General features: G+C 45.0%; 1 protein-coding gene across 3 annotated transcripts in view; it reads right to left on the bottom strand.

The window, feature by feature from the left end:
* Positions 1 to 390: 390 nt before the first annotated feature.
* Positions 391 to 15,822, bottom strand: part of cdh8 (cadherin 8) — a 108,934-nt gene continuing 93,502 nt past the window's right edge. For 2 of the 3 annotated variants that reach the window (XM_086107612.1, XM_086107614.1), the window contains exons 8-12: positions 11,611 to 11,747; positions 9,529 to 9,650; positions 8,749 to 8,866; positions 3,649 to 3,900; positions 391 to 2,020 (exon numbers count right to left, since the gene is read on the bottom strand). In XM_086107612.1, the coding sequence (XP_085963738.1) occupies positions 1,527 to 2,020; positions 3,649 to 3,900; positions 8,749 to 8,866; positions 9,529 to 9,650; positions 11,611 to 11,747 (1,123 nt within the window). In that variant the 3' untranslated portion in view covers positions 391 to 1,526. The remainder of the gene's footprint in view (positions 2,021 to 3,648; positions 3,901 to 8,748; positions 8,867 to 9,528; positions 9,651 to 11,610; positions 11,748 to 15,822) is intronic. The other variant, XM_086107613.1, reaches the window with a different exon arrangement.

The raw sequence follows: 15,822 nt of genomic DNA, 5'->3' as shown, positions 1-15,822 counted from the left end.
TATGCTAATCCATTTGTAATTGCTGCACCATCTTATATACTGAATATGACGTAAAAGTGACAATAAATTGACACAAGTATAAAAACCACAAACGGATGGCCATCCTCATGAGCAACCCTCCCAGAATAATGAAAAACTATCTCCTGCGAGTTGCACTTGTCGACATCTGACGCTTTATTTGAAAAACAAACAAAGAAAAGATGGAGGCAGTTTAATTTGTATTCCATTCCCGTAATGTAACGAATGTGACGCGAACCCATCTCTGACCTTAAAATCAAGGTCCGTGTCCAACCGTGGCCAATACGTTGGTCATCTTGAGGGCGGGTTTGCTTTCTCTCCAAGTCGATCTTCTCCGGCAACCTCCTGAAGTAGCAGACAGCACCCATTCAACGCTATTTATAAAAATATATTTGAACAAGTAGGAAACAATACAAGGTAATCTGGAGAGATTACAATACAGGGGAGTAAATAATTGAACATACATACTGATAAGCATTGAACGCACGGCAGAAAAGGTGAGCGGAAGGAAGAACGCGCTAGTCGCTTGACCATCGAGTCTTCTGTCTTTGTTACACTTCGGAAATTTGAAATTCTCTAACCAGCCTTGTCTGAAACTAATGACGTTAGCAGAAATGCTATGTACAGCACAAGCCTTTTTTTTTTCTTTCGTCATATCATACAGTGTACTTACAATATGCACACGGGCTGGATTTGTCTTTTTTTTTTTTCTGGCGAATCAAATGCCAAGTTAGCAGAAAGATGCTAAAGCCCAATTATTTGTGGCGTTTTCAGCATTGAAAGGAAAAGATGCACATAAACTGATGAAAGGTAATGAAGAATCAACACAACAAAAAAAAAACATTGGGTAATTTAACTTGCTTCTGTAAAAAGAAGGCCTCAGAGTTTCTACATTTGTTGTTGTTGTCCTCGCGTCTTTTTTTTTTATAGGCTAGCTCGATGGTGACGGTCCACCTGTAGCATGTAAATACAAAGAGTTGTATAAAGCGTCGTTTAGAAATGTGGCCACCATAGAGAGAACATATCAAATGATAACAAAGTCACTTTTTGTCAAAGCCAACACCCTTTTTTTTTTGTCTTTTTGTTGTTGTTCAAATCCTCGCATACATTCATTGTTGAAAGGTAGACCAAGTATTGCTTTTAAGTCCGTTCAAGATTCTCTGACTGGACAGGGCCTCCCGGCTCTCTGCTACTGGAAGTCACAGCAATGACTAACACCCAAAACACTGCTAGACACTCCACAACGGAATCTAAACTTTTTTTTCTTTTTTTTTTACACTCCACAAGAATCTCCGAGTAAAAAGACGGCTTGTTTTGGCTCAACGATTACGATGTGGATGACTGCTATAACTCGACTCTATGAAGAATACAAAACAAAAAAGTGGCCTGTTTGTTTTTTTTCTCTCTTGTTTTCTGTTTCTAAAAGCCGATAGAACTCTAGCGCTTAATACACAGGTGGACAGAAGAGAAAAGAAAATTCAGAAAGTCTTGTTTTGTGTTTTTTCAGGTCAGGTCTCGCGGTCGTTCTCGCCCACCGAGTAGAGTTCGCCAAGTCTCCTGAAGCGAGGGCCCCACTCCCTGAGGTAGTCATAGTTCTGGTCCGAGTCGGATGACGTGGTCTCCAGCGAGCTGAGCGAACCGGCGACCGATCCCCGGCCCTCGTAGCCGTAGATCTGGATGGAGTCGTACGGCGGCGCTGTGGGGTCATTGTCAGCCTCGTGCAGCCGCACGTTGATGAACTCGTCCACGTCCACGCCGTTGGGGCCCGAGTGGTGGCCGGCGCGCGGCATGAACTGCAGGTCGGGCTTGATGTCCTTGCGCGGCAGGTAGCCGTTGACGCCGTCCGGGTTCTGCAGGGTGGCGATGTCAAAGGCCTCCGTGTCCTCCTCGCCACCGCCCTCGTCATCGTAGCGGATGATGTTCTCGCGCACGTCCTCGTCGTCCTTGATGATGAGCGGCTCGTTCTTGTGTCGCCGCAGAGTCACAAAGAGCACTACTATTACTATGCGAGAAAGACAGAAGCACAAGGGGAAGAGAGAGACAACGGAGATACCAGGTCAAGCTTCCTCATTGCAAAGGTTGAGACAAGAATGATTTTGTTTGGTGGGTGTACAAATAAATTTTCAATGAGTGACAGCCACTTACCAAATCCAGATCCAACAAGCACAGTTTTGCAATAGGATTGCAAACATGCATTGCCGTCACACTGACATGCATATCTGTGCCAGGTGGCGCGATTGACGCATTTGACGCGACGCGAGTCGGGGTTAGCACCTTCAGTCGAGTTAGCAAATTGGAACTGAAGGACATATATCGCGTTGTGCAGAACAGCTAATCGGCATCGAAATTGTATTCGGCACGTTACACCCATGCTGTCCGAAAAGAAAGAAATAAATAAATAACGCACACGCACGGCATCCTGTGTCAGACAAAACAAACATTTCAGTCTGTGCGCATCGGAAGCTGTACGATGCAACCAGCCAGCTTCGAGACCGAGCCAAAAAGACAGCAGGCTTGGAGAGTGGTAAAGCGAGTCAGTGTGTTTATTTGCTTCCAGCTGCTGAACTGTGAACCAAGATTGAAATAGCATTTAGCATTAGCCAGAGTTTTATCACAATGAGAAAAACCTGCTCGCCATGTTCTTCGTCTTTTTTGGATAAGGCGTGGCGTGGCACGAATGTCTCTCTCTGTCTGAATGTAGCATAACAGTTTAATTCAGCATGGGTTGATTGGTCATGCCTGGAGAGTGAGGCGCAGGGATAACGTGCCAAAGAAACGACTGTTATGTTGCGCTGTTCACATGTCAGCCGAGTTCAGCAACAATCTATGCAGTGCGCTTTCGAAGCAAGAAAGTGTGAGGTCGTGTGATTGTGTGACAAGGGTGACAAGTACCCAGGGAGCAAAACTACATTTTGGTCACAAAAAAACTGTCTGGAAGTTAACCTTCCCTGTTTTTTTCTGGTGGGGTGACTGTGATGACTTCCATCAATCAACCTGTCAAATAGTTGCAAAATTTCTTCTTTTCTCTTAACCTGTGCTAAAGAATCAATGTTTGGGAACGGTATAGTGTCCAGGGGGGCCAAATGGAGTTGCTGTGTCAAGGGAACCATCTTGAAATGTGGTTGGATGGAGGTGAAAATTGTATCATCCGGGTAAACATACATGTAGACAACATTTACCCATTCATCCATCCATTATCCGATCCGCTTATCCTCACAAGAGTCGCGGGGGCTGCTGGAGCCTATCCCAGCTGTCTTCGGGCAGTAGGCAGGGGACACCCTGAACGGGTTGCCAGCCAATCGCAGGGCACACAGAGACAAACAACCAACCGCGCTCACACTCACACCTAGGGACAATTTGTTTCAATGAGCCTACCGTGCATGTTTTTGGAATGTGGGAGGAAACCGGAGTACCCGGAGAAAAGCCACGCGGGCCCGGGGAGAACATGCAAACTCCACACAGGAAGGCCGGAGCTGGAATTGAACCCGGTACCTCTGCACCGCGAGGTCGACGAGCGAACCACTGGGCCACCGCACCGGGCCACCCACAACATTAACCCTCATCACATAAATGCGCCCTAAAGTATGGGTGTTCAGAGTGGAACTTTTGCACCACTCTGCCGAACCTCACCTAAGAGCAGAATGATGCAGGCCAGGATGGCGATGAGCGCCCCCATGCTGAGGCCGATGGGCAGTACATAGGCCTCAATGTTGCAGGACTGCACAATACCGTCCTTGCTGCATCCGCACACGCGAATGGTCAGGGTGTTGGTGCTGCTCATGGGCGGGGCGCCGTTGTCCGTCACCACGATGGGCAGGAAGTACATCTCCTGCTTCTGCCGCCGGAACGTGTCGTGCTTGGCCAGGACACTAATGGAGTTGTCTGCGAAAGAAGCGGGAGAGGGCGGTGCGAGAAGATGAGAAGAGAGAACTAATTTCACATCAGTCGCCGTCTCGCTTGTCTCCCGCTGATGGATTTCAGCGATTTTTGCTCAACAGCGCGATGCGGGGAAACCGAAGGGTAGCGTGGCAAGATGGGAAAGGTGCCGGCTGCTCTTTTGAAGCCGCTCGCCAGAAGCCGCCTGCTCGTTAGCCGCCTCTCGTTATTAAACACTGAGCCTGGTCTTATAAAAAACTTGTGAAAGTCTAACCTTTGCCTCTCCCGCTGCCAAGCGGAAACAACACAGCGCTCAGCGGATGCAAACTTGATCAAAAAGACGCTCGGCGGGCAGGATGATTTGAGTAATTGATGCCGACATATGCTCACATTTATCGTCTCACAAGTGGCGGCGCGGAGCAAAGAACACTCAGCTTCCGGAGCAAAGCAATGTCCCATCTCATTTGGATTGCTCGGCAACTTCACGGCGAGGGAAGTACAGATGTCATGTTTTGTAGTAAAGCTATGGGGTCATTTTCTAAGCACCATTTGAGAATAAAAATAGCAGTAAAGACGTGGCCAACAATGAAAAAGCTTCGGATGCAGAAAGACGCAACCATTTTATGTAGCTAATCCTCATGGGGAGGCTGGAGTCCATCCCAAATGAATGGCCAACTCGAGCCGAGATCGGTCGCCATTCACAGGGCACATCGAGGACAACCATCCACACTTGAATGTTTACTGAATAAGAATCGAAATAAGACACACTACAAATCCGACCAGAGCCTACCCAGTCGGCGTGTGTTTCTGTCAAGATTCAAACCAACGAGCAGGCGGGACAAGTAGCTGCAGTTATGTCGATGGAGGCATTATGTGCATGTGCGTTGTTTCTATGTTCAGAAAAGACACAAAAGAGGATATGGACCCATTTCTGGATGATGGATTTTTCTCCAGAAAGACAAAAAGTTTATGAATTTGTTGACACCATGTTCGCTAATCAGCTCCTAGCTTTGCAGCATGCTACTAGCATGACTTGAAACGCTCTATATACGTTCCGATATGTCCCCTTTTGTTCAAGTCACTTTTTAAATACCGTACGTCACACTGTGATTGGATGTGCCACGTCCAGTGTTTCGTCATAAGTAAAACGGCACCGTCTTGGTGAAGAACCGATCCAAGGGTGACGTAGGACATGTCACGCGATACGGCAAGACGAATAAAAATTCTGACGTGAATTGCTACCTTGAAGCCGGGAAATTCCAGAGTTGCCACGAAAAGCTCCAGTCGACAGAACGTGGAGTTTAGGATTTCACCTTTTTTGGGCGGGGGCCCGGGTGCACTTTATAGGGCTTTGGCTCCCATTGACTCTTTAATGAAGTGAGCTTGGAAGCCGGGAAATCTACAAGTTGACGCTGCCGCAAAGTTGATTTACTCTTTATGTGGCCACAGGTGCATATTGTGGTGTCTTGACTCCCACTTAATATGAATCCTAGTTACGATACAATTTAGATGCTGGTGTATTGGCTTCACCTTCTCTGTCAAGATGCCAACAGGAAGGGGTTTTTTTTTCTTTTATGGGGCTCGGTTGCGCTTCATGATGTCATTACACCTGCTAAGGTGCACTCTGTGGGGGCTTACTTTCATTTGGCTTCCGTATAAAGCCATGAATACTACCTTGGAAGCTGGGAAATTTACAGCTACACTTTGCTGCCAGGTTGTTGATCGTGTGTGTGTGGGGTTGGGCAATGGGGGTCGGGAGGTCTCCACGGGGGCTCGGGTGTGTTCTGTAGGTTCATTATAGCTGCTGAGCTGTGCTTTGAGCGGCTTCAGGTGCACTCTGTGGGGCTTGGCTCCCGTGTACTGTATCGCAAAAACGTACTTTGGTGCATAAGAAATTTGTGATTAGACTTAATTGTAAAGTTGCTGGTGTGTTGGGCATTGCCTGTCATGACGTGGACTTGGATGCAATTTGTGGGGGCTTTTGTTGGAATTGGTTGTCACACAAAGTAACACCTACAATATTGTAATCTCAGAAGTCGGGAAAATTTATGGGTCGCCTTTGCTACAAAGTTGGCGATTTAGTGGACGGGGGATTTACATACTCAATGGGTGCTCGTGTGCTTGCTGGGGGCTTAAATCTCACATACTGTAAATTGGATCTTGGTGGCGGCAATGACACAAGCAAGGAAGAAGTGAAATTCAGCGGTAGACTTTTTTTGAACAAACAGTCTCCTGGATCGGATTGTGTTGTCATTTGGAGGGCTTTTAGCTACAATCAAGCCCAAAGCTGCGATATGAGCTTTTTCTTTTTATTGATAGATTCAACCAGTAGTGGTGAACACTTAAAGTTCAATCCGTTGAAGAGCATTTTTCCCACTAGTGTGTGGGCCGTTCCCGTGATTACACTCATCATGCCAAACAAAAGCGACACAGAGGGGGGCCTCGCCTGACACTCGTCAGTCAAGTGTCTGCCCCCACCTCCGTCTGACAGAGAGTCGCTGAAATGGCGATGGCGCCCCTCCTTTTAGGCGCTATAGACAAGTGGCTGGTGCAGCGTGTGCTATATAGAGGAAGAATGACAGCACACATTTGCTTTGATTTCTGCTAGGGTTACGTTGTGTGTGGAGAACAAACGCGCCCTCGACTCGACGGAGCGATACAAAGAAAGAAAGAAAACAACAGCGGCTGTTTTGATCCAACGTGTTGCCTTGAGGAACGAGGGGGGTGCTTGTAAAAGAGCAGCACCTTTGATCCAGTGTTGTACAGGTTAAGCTTTGACCACATCTTTGTTTTCTTCCTGTTAAGCAGCGATAAAACCATGAGGTCATCTGAACTCATCATAAGGCTGAAGAAAGTCATTTCTGGGAAAAGGCGCAATAAAAAAAGTTACGGTTGGCTGTAGCAATATTTGAATGAAGATTCAAGTTTAAATAATACTAGAATGATAGAAAATGTAAATAAAATAAGTTGAATGAAAGGTTACCCCAAAACATGATGCATAAAGAATAGTAATGTTTGAAAATGCATCACTATGTCAAATAAGAATAAAGTGTAACAGAAAAAAAAATCCCATCATTCCATACAAACAATAGTAGTAAATAAAAGCTGAAAAAATTTCATTGAATAATGGGTTAGCTAAATATAATAACCAGTCATAATATCAACATTCAAAAATATATTCAAGACATAATAGGTGAATAATGTAGACAGTGAATAAAATTAAAATCAAATAAAACAAAAAAATCATAGAATAATAATTCATCACTTTCCAATAAATAAATATAGACAATAATGGTGCCATACAGTATACGGTATGTAATATCAATTATCTTTTTTACTAGGAGCTGCACAGAAAATTAAGGAATACATTCGATATGGTGCATTTATGGCATATGCCCCATCATTTCCCATTGTGTATCCACCAGGTACTGCGCAGAAGTAAGAAAAACAATATTATTTTCGTGGAAAGTGAAAAAAAAAGTGTTTATTTTTTTTTTTCTCCTCAACTATGACCTGGTTTTGATGGCCTCTCCGAGCCGTCAGAGGCGGGCTGCAGTATGTTAGCCTGCAGCCTGTGTGTCCAAACAGAAGGCTGCTACCATATGAATAGATTTTTTGCCGCGAGCTGAAAACATTACACGTGAGGGTGAACACAGCTTGTTCATCACCACTTTGGACGAACAGAATATATATGTTCAAAAAAATAAAACAAAAAACAAGCAATGAGCATATTGTGTTGCTAAACCGTGGTGCCATCTGGTAGCCACGAGGTAGCGAGGACGCCACCCTACATTGAGCAGCAAAACTAGCAGGACGAACCCATTTGGATCTCATTGGTTTATCTTCACTCACAGTGCGCTCGTGTCCAACATCTGCGAAGTTGGGGGCTTCGCTTCAACACACCCCCTGCTGCCAAATTATGAATTCAAACAACGATTTGGGGAAGGGATTTGTGACGCTGCATCGTTGTACATTGTTTCTCGTTTATTGTCGCTGCGCTGTTTTTGTTTGAAATGTTTACGAGGAACATTTAGGCGTAGGAGGCACATCCGGGGTGGGAATTACCGTCCAATGTGTGATAACAGCGTTATCTCCTCCTTTCACTGACAATAATACGATAATGTCATGAGAGTCGGCTATACAGAGAACCGCCGTCCCGTCTTGAATATACCGTCCATTTTTTTCTGCGGGACTCATCCTCTGCTCTTTGTTCGCTAACGGGGGATGTGGGTCTGCTGACTTCCACTTGGCACATCGTGAGTCAGTGGGGAGAATTCTTCAAAAGGCTTGCTCAGTTCCACCAACGTGCCTTCCTTTGAGGAAGCAGAGTCTGGGGACTCTGTGGTGGGCTTTCCTATTTCTGGGGTTTGAAGTAACCAAACAGCTCCTCGGCGTCAGGTGTGGATGAGATCCACTCGGAATTCTTGAAGGCTCTGAATGTCGTGGAGCTATCCTGGCCTCTGCAACATCATGTGGACATTTGGGACGGTGCCTCTGACTTGGCAGACGAGGTGGTGGTCTGACCGGAGGATGCGTTTCAACTAGCACGCTCCCTCAGCCTCTCTGGTGAGATTCTTAGAGAGGTGTCAGAATTTGGTCCGCAGCAAGCAAGTAAGACCAGGATGCCGGTTTTGGTGTTAACAGTTAGATCAACCTAATCTAAACCTGAGAAAAGTATATCGCTAGCAATGACATGACAGAGCCAGAAGCTGAGCTTCACTGTGTTTGTTTTTGCAGTGTGGCGAGTGCGTGACACAGTTATGCGTTTTAGGTTGGTGACAGGTGGTAATGCTTCAATGTTGATGATTTTACTTTTTTTTTTTCTTTCAAACTCAAAGAATCATCGTCTACTACCTTGGTTGTTCTTAATAGTGAAGTTGGGATTGTTGAGCATCTCGGGCACCAGGCGGTACTCAAAATAGTGGCCCTGGATCGGGTCGTCTCTGTCCACGGCGCTGACTGTTTGGATCACCTGTGTTTGGATTTTTAAAAAAAAAAGAAAGAGATAGTCATCGCACATGCTGGAATATTTGCTCTTCACCACGCTGAGATTTGGATCCTTATCATCAAGGTTTTGCCCGGTCCGCCTTGAGCGTCTCAGCTCTATCCGTAATCTGTCATCAGTGTTCTTATCGCACGCTCGGATTGATTGGGAATTAGAATTCGGGGGAGGGGGGGGCTGTGGGATGGCTTTGGCTCTCCCCCCTCCCCCACCCACCCCCTCCGTCCAATAAAAGTGCATCGGACACATGTAGCTGCCTTGAATGAGGTCGATTGATGAGGATGCAGTCGGGGGAATGCTAAGCACCGGTCGGAGACTTTTTTTGGCAGGGCGATGCATCGTGCCATCTGGAGGAGGCCACATGAAAGACATTCTCAACTGATGATGTGCCGTGATCAATCCTGACGGCTAAGTCCCACCACCCCCCACCCCCAAACTTTTTTTTTTTTTTCCCACGCCAGACCCTCGACCTCTGAGGTTTCTCTGCGAAATAATTAAGGCCATAATTCACCATGGCCAATCATTAAAGGGGTGGAAGGCAGGAGAAAGGAGAGTGACGGATGGCTGCTTTGATGAACAAGTAGCCACTCTAATTAAAAATTTAAAAAAAAATGTTTTGCCTATTCCATTACCTGTCCGGGTTTTCCATTTTCACACAAAAAGGCTTCATATTCGGTGGCGAACTCCGGGGCGTTGTCGTTTATGTCCATGACCCGGATGGCAACCACCGCCCGGGAGATCTGACTGTGGTTACCTAGGAGACGGAGGGATGGATGGAAGAAAGAAAATTCATTCAGCAAAACACAAAACAGGACGACGGGTGTATGAAAATCCCAGGTACATTACATGACCTAGTTTTAATTTCCTTTGTTTTTTTTTTTTCTCATCTTTATTTCTCCCTTCATTTCCGGAGCTGATGGAAGGGACGCATGATAAGACACATCAATCTACCTTTTGGTGATGCAAAAAGAGAAAAGACACAACTCAAAGTGTTTTTGAACACCCTATGTTTAAAACATGAGTGTTAAAGTGAGAAAAAAAAGCATATTAATGACTCATTGGGAACTGAGGTCTGAATAGACAATAAAAGGCAATCTAATTAGTCCTTGCTGCGGTAAGTGGTGCAAATTGCGACGTTGAGAGCCGCTGCGGATTGATGCGCCTCCTTACAGGCCTCGCACTTTAGACAACGAGGATGATAAAGCCGAGAAATCCACACTCTTGTTGAAAAGAAATGTCCAAGTGAGATTCTGCGTTCTTGCATCTGCCGGAACCTGAGCCGAACCCCGACCCTGATTCTAAACCTCCGGTGCCCTGAAACTCAAGCACAAGGAGTCCCACACGGCGATGGAATTTAACCAAACCCGAAAGTTGAACTGCCCTGCACCAAATCCGAACCTGCTTTATCATAATTCCCAATACCCTAAAAACAGCTGTAAAAAAAAAAAAAGTACTTAAAACAAAGACAGTGGCTGTGCTCCACGCCTGTGCTGTGTATTAATTCCACATTGAACGCTGCGCTAAGAATACTTAGCATTGAAGCCGCGGAGGCAATAAAGCACAGTCATTTGCTGGATTTTGATTGAATTCAAACAGCTCACGAGTCAATTTGCGCAAGAACATTAACACGTATCGAGTAAACACTTTTTTTTTTAAACAGACACACCTTACAGATTAAAGAACATCTGCAAAGTACAAAAAAAAAAAAAAAAAAACACCCTCACTGACGAGGTGGAAAATCTTTGCCGGCAGAGCTACAAACAGCTTTAGCCTGTGCGTAAGGCTTTTATTTGCATACAGATTGTTTCAGGAGGGCTGTATGTCGCGATAAAGCTTAATGTAGCCCTTAAAGCTACTGGAAGAGAAATTCACACTGCTTGTAACTTGTCTGTCTCCGCCTTCTCGCGCTTAATCAAAGGAGGTGCACGTTAATTGCCGGGCTAAACGAAAGCTGTCACAATTTTTTATTTATTTCTTTTTTTAGAGGGGGTGGGAGGGTTCGTCCCGCCGGCGTGAGGAGTTGCACGTCTTATTCTGATAAGCCGCCGCCGTTGTCGACATCTTGTCTGGCGGCCGTACATCTCCAGCCTGCCTGCTAGCTAAGTGACTGCGGGTTGCAGATAGCGGTGGCTCGTAACGACATGTTATTCAGAGTTTGCAGGGATTAATGCGGCAGCTCTTTGTGAAAAGGGAGAAGGGACCTGGGTAGTCGTAGTCGTAATACATTTCAAATGTCCTCTTTTTTGGGGGGTGGGGTTGCCATTAGCCCCTTTCAACGCTAAAGTTCCCAATAAATTGGCGCATCTGAGGCGTAACTGTTTATTCACCTTTCGGGCGTAACATTGCGGCCACGTGACCTCTGACTAAACACATTCTCTTCCCTGAGTGTTGCTGTGGGGGAGGAGAGGGGAGTCACAAGAGGGAGTGAGGGTGTTCGTCCCCGCCCTTAATCCATCCATCACTGCCACGCTGCCAATTGAGCCCTTTCTTTCCGGCTTACCTTTCTCATCCTTACAATACCACATAGGACCAACTTAAGCGTTGATTTGGAATGGCTGCGTGTTGCAGCAAGCATATTACCTCCAGCAAGCTCAAGGTGAGATGCATGTAGATGTCGCAATAAGATGAATAGCCACTGTAGAACATCAGCAACCGGCTGATAATGTATTCAACAATAGCATCTTCCGGAGACGATGCTCGACAACGGCACTTACGGACTTCGGTGGCGGTTACGGTGATGTTGTGCCACGTGTCCGTCTCTCGGTCCAGTGGTTTGGCCAGTGTGATCTTGCCGTCGTCAACGTTGATGTTAAACTGCCTCTCCAGGTCCGTATGGCGGTCGATAAAGTACCTGTGTTTAAAAAAGAAAAAAACACCAACAACATAAAAGACCGTTGAGCCAAAAACCAGCAGCCTGGAAGAAGGAATTCCACACGAATGCCCACTGAAGTCGTGGAAAATCAATAATTATCGCCTGAGGAATAATTACACAAGCTACGGGGGACATTAAAGATTACTCAGGTCCAAGAGAACACCACACCCACCCAGAGCCTGATCGAAGCGACACCCCCGCCCCATTTAAAAGACCATTAGCGCTTGCTGTGTCAGGAAAAGAGATGTGGTGTTGTTAACCTCATTTGGGGGTCTGTCAACAATCGCAGCCCTCCTCCTCACAAATATACAACACCTGCCACAGGCTTCATCGATCAACGTGAAGCTTGGCAGGATGCACCAAGATGTCTGAAAGACCCATGTCACTCCCCCAGTCCCACCGGCAAAACAGAAGTTTTGCCATTTTGTCAAAAGTGGCACATTCCCGGTTGATCATAACAGAACGCAGGATGGGTGTATTCCAGGTCTCGCACTCAGACCGTCTCCTCCAGAATTTCTCCAAATGAACACACAGTGGATGCTTGTATTTTAGACAGAAGAGTGACTTTTTTTTTTTGCTATCCCAGGTCTAATGTGGGCAGAGAGAGCATGCAATCACAATGCGATGATTCCAACAGAGCCCCTCAAGAAAAAAAAAGACAAAGCCCCCTGTACCAGTGTCACCAGTCGACACTGAATCATTTCATCATTTCATCCCACTTGGCTTTAAGCAATTATTTTTCGTCCGATTCCAATTTCTTCAACATCAGTTTCATGGTTCAACACAAAACTGGGTCCTATCATAACAGGAAGATGAAATCGTCTCCAGGTTCCATGTCCATTTTTTAAAAGATGACACTGTGATAACTTAGGCAAGTTTTAATATTTGTTACAAAGTGTTCAAGTCCCTTGGGGTGGAAAATTGGAACTATTGCCCACAAGTAGTGCGGACTTTGGGAACCAGAGCACTGCAGAATGAGCCGCTGTTGTTCACTAGTACTGTGGTGCAACCAACAGACAGAGACTGGCACACATAATGTATATTTCGGGTTGTGCCACTTTTGTCACAGATGTATCGACGGCATCCAGTTAACAGGACGGCCTGTGTGGCGGCCATGTTGGCAGGGGCGAGTTCCCTTCAAAGCCAAAAGAAAGGGTGGACGTTAGCTAAGCAACACCGTCGGCTCTTATCGACTGATTCAGATCTATTGAGGGTGTTTACTCATCAATTCCCTCCCGCTCTGATTTTGGTACAGTACTGTTTTTCTGTCAAGCCCTTCTCCATGACATCCAGTCGTAGTAGTGAAAAAAGAAGTGTCGCTATATCAACCCCCTCAAGCAACAGTGAGCTAAGTCTGGATAACCGTAATAATTTTGTATGGATTTTCCAAAAATCACAGAGCCATGGCAGATGGATAAAAGCGGCAAGTAGCAGACCCTTGTACTAGACAAACTGTCCGCTTTAAATTCACTTTTGTATCATTTCCTTAACTTTGAATTGTTGATTGGCTGGGAGAATTCCCATGGCTCTCCAGCCAATCAGCCTCCCATAACCTGTGAATTACCCTCAGTGGTTGACTCTTGTCACCGACTACCTTTGAAAAGTCTTCAAAACAGTGATAAAAATAAAAAAAAACACACCCAGAAACTTCCAACAGCACCAGCACTCTGCTCTGAAAATGGACCGGCACATAAAAGGATTATGTGCCGGTCCAATTCTCTGGCCGTGGCGAAACACACGAGCGTCAGTGGCACGTCACGTGAACACACGCGTAGGCAGAGCTAAAAAAAAAAAGACCATGAGTCATTTCTCATTTTCCCACGTTTCGCTCACCGTTACATGTGACCAACACGAACATCCCACTCGAGAGAGGATGTGAAAACCGCTAATATGCTAATTACACTGCTTGTAATTGTCCTCGGTCCATCCATTTCCTGTGCAGATAGCTCCGGACAATGGTGGGCCGGACAATGGTGAATGGTGCAGTGAGTGGTTATGAGCTCACGCTACCAATGTCACAACAGCGTTCCCATTTCCAGTAAAAGTTTTTCTTTTTTACACCCCCTCGTTTTTCTGAAAAAGGCTAGCTATCAAAGCCGGCCCTACCGACTGAAGCACCCAAAACCGGGATTTTATGTTGAACTTTTTCATACAAAACAAATGTAATGGCATCGTTTTGAACCTTGTTGTGAGTTTATACGTCCACCAATTTAATAAAAAAAACATGATGATATTTAAAAGAATTCATTCGAATTTAAAATGAAAACTAGAAACATATATAATATAGAATATAGAAGAATTTGCATGTTAGAAGTTTAGATTGGGCCAATGGAGACACCGAATGAGCAGGTTTAATCTCCACAAATACCTAAAAGCCCTCCAAGCCAAGAAGTAACAGAAATAAAATGGATTAGCATACAGGTGAGCTCATCATTGATGATCATTCTCTCAAGAGCAAGTTAGCCATTTAATATATCGATTCTATTTCTAAAAATGTAGATTTGAAAACGATTTTTTTTAGCATGGGCATACAAGTTTGAAACAGTAAGTCTGGTTAACAACCACAACCCTAATTTAAAAGTAATTTGCAGCCCCAACTTTCTGGAAACCATACGCTAAAATGCTTTTTTGAAACGCCGACTCTTCATTGAAACCTTACTTTGAAACCACAACATTGGCTCAAACTCTAATTGTAAAATCCAACCTTCACTTGCGAGTCTAACCGTGGCTTTAAACCCAAAGTCCCAACTTAAAGTCTTACTTGCAAAAAAAAACAACTATTTTCAAAAATGTTTAAACCCTTGTAACGTGGAACCTCAAGCTTGACTTGAAACACAAATATCAAACCCAAAGCCTTGATTAAAGCCTTCTTTTGAAACCTTAAAACGGGCTTTGGGGGTTTAAAGCCTTGATTTGCAAGACTACTTTGAAATTCTATTCTTTGACTGACACCCAACTCGAAACCTCAACCCGGGCTCCAAACTGGATTTAACAACCCTAACATTGGCTTGAAATCCAATTAAGCAAGCTTTAAACCTAAACTTAAAACCCTGACTTGAATTGAAATCCAAACCGTGGTTCCAAATCCCAATTTGAAACCTTATTTTAAAACCCGAACCCTGGCAGGCTGCTTTGGAAAGAGAATGAAATAAATAAAAGCCGTGGCCCAGATTCCAATTGTTGGAGAGACGTAGCGAGCCGTGACATATCCATTTTTTTTTTTTTGATGAAATTGTGGAAACTCCTGGAGACGCCAGGCAGGGAGAGACGTCCACCAGGACCTTCGATGAAACTGCACCCCCCCCCCCCCCGCCCCCAATCCTCTCTTCCTTTCCCTGGCCCCCTGCAAAAGCACTTTCAAGACAGGCCGACAGCAGCAAACCACTTGGGAGCGCAGCAGTTGCAGGAGAATCTTTTCTCCAGCTTCTTGACAGCCTCACGCCCGAGCGACGAGTCACACAGCCTGAAATGTTCTGCCAGCTGTCACTCAAACTGACAGCTCGCTGTGAGAAAGAATTAAAAGCAAATAAAAAATAAAATCGCAACCCGCTTTGCCTTTTTTTTTCCCCCAAAGTGTGATGACGTGAACCGGGAAGGTTTGGCAGTACTATATAAGCGTGACCTCGCTTTTAGCGGTTCATCATCATATAAAGGAACATTCTAACTCAGATTTCCCGTGTTGTTTGTTTCGTTTCACTCCTTGTTGCCGTAAAAGTCTCAGCGGTGAATAACCCTTGCAAATCAGCCGTCAGTCAAAGCACAGAAAGCATCTTGAAGTATGTTGTCACCTGCGCCAAGAAGCTTTTGTTTTGTCGTCGTTGGTTTTCAGCCGAGATCAATGTTCAACAACAACAGATGCATTTGCAACACTTTGAAACTTTGTGCATTGTGAGAAAAAAAAACACAACTTTATTTTCTATTTCAAAAAATCAAATTAAAACTACTATGACAAAAAACAACAATAACAACCCAAAAAAGTGCACTTTTTCATTTTTAGTGTTTAAAATCATGAAAGCAAAATACCAAAAAAATGCCTTATCCTTTCGGTTTTTTA

This window comes from Hippocampus guttulatus, chromosome 3 (assembly GCF_054856545.1).
Source record: "Hippocampus guttulatus isolate MCC_2025c chromosome 3, RoL_Hgut_1.0, whole genome shotgun sequence".
Lineage (NCBI taxonomy): Eukaryota > Metazoa > Chordata > Actinopteri > Syngnathiformes > Syngnathidae > Hippocampus > Hippocampus guttulatus.
This window is presented reverse-complemented; position numbering and strand designations above follow the sequence as displayed.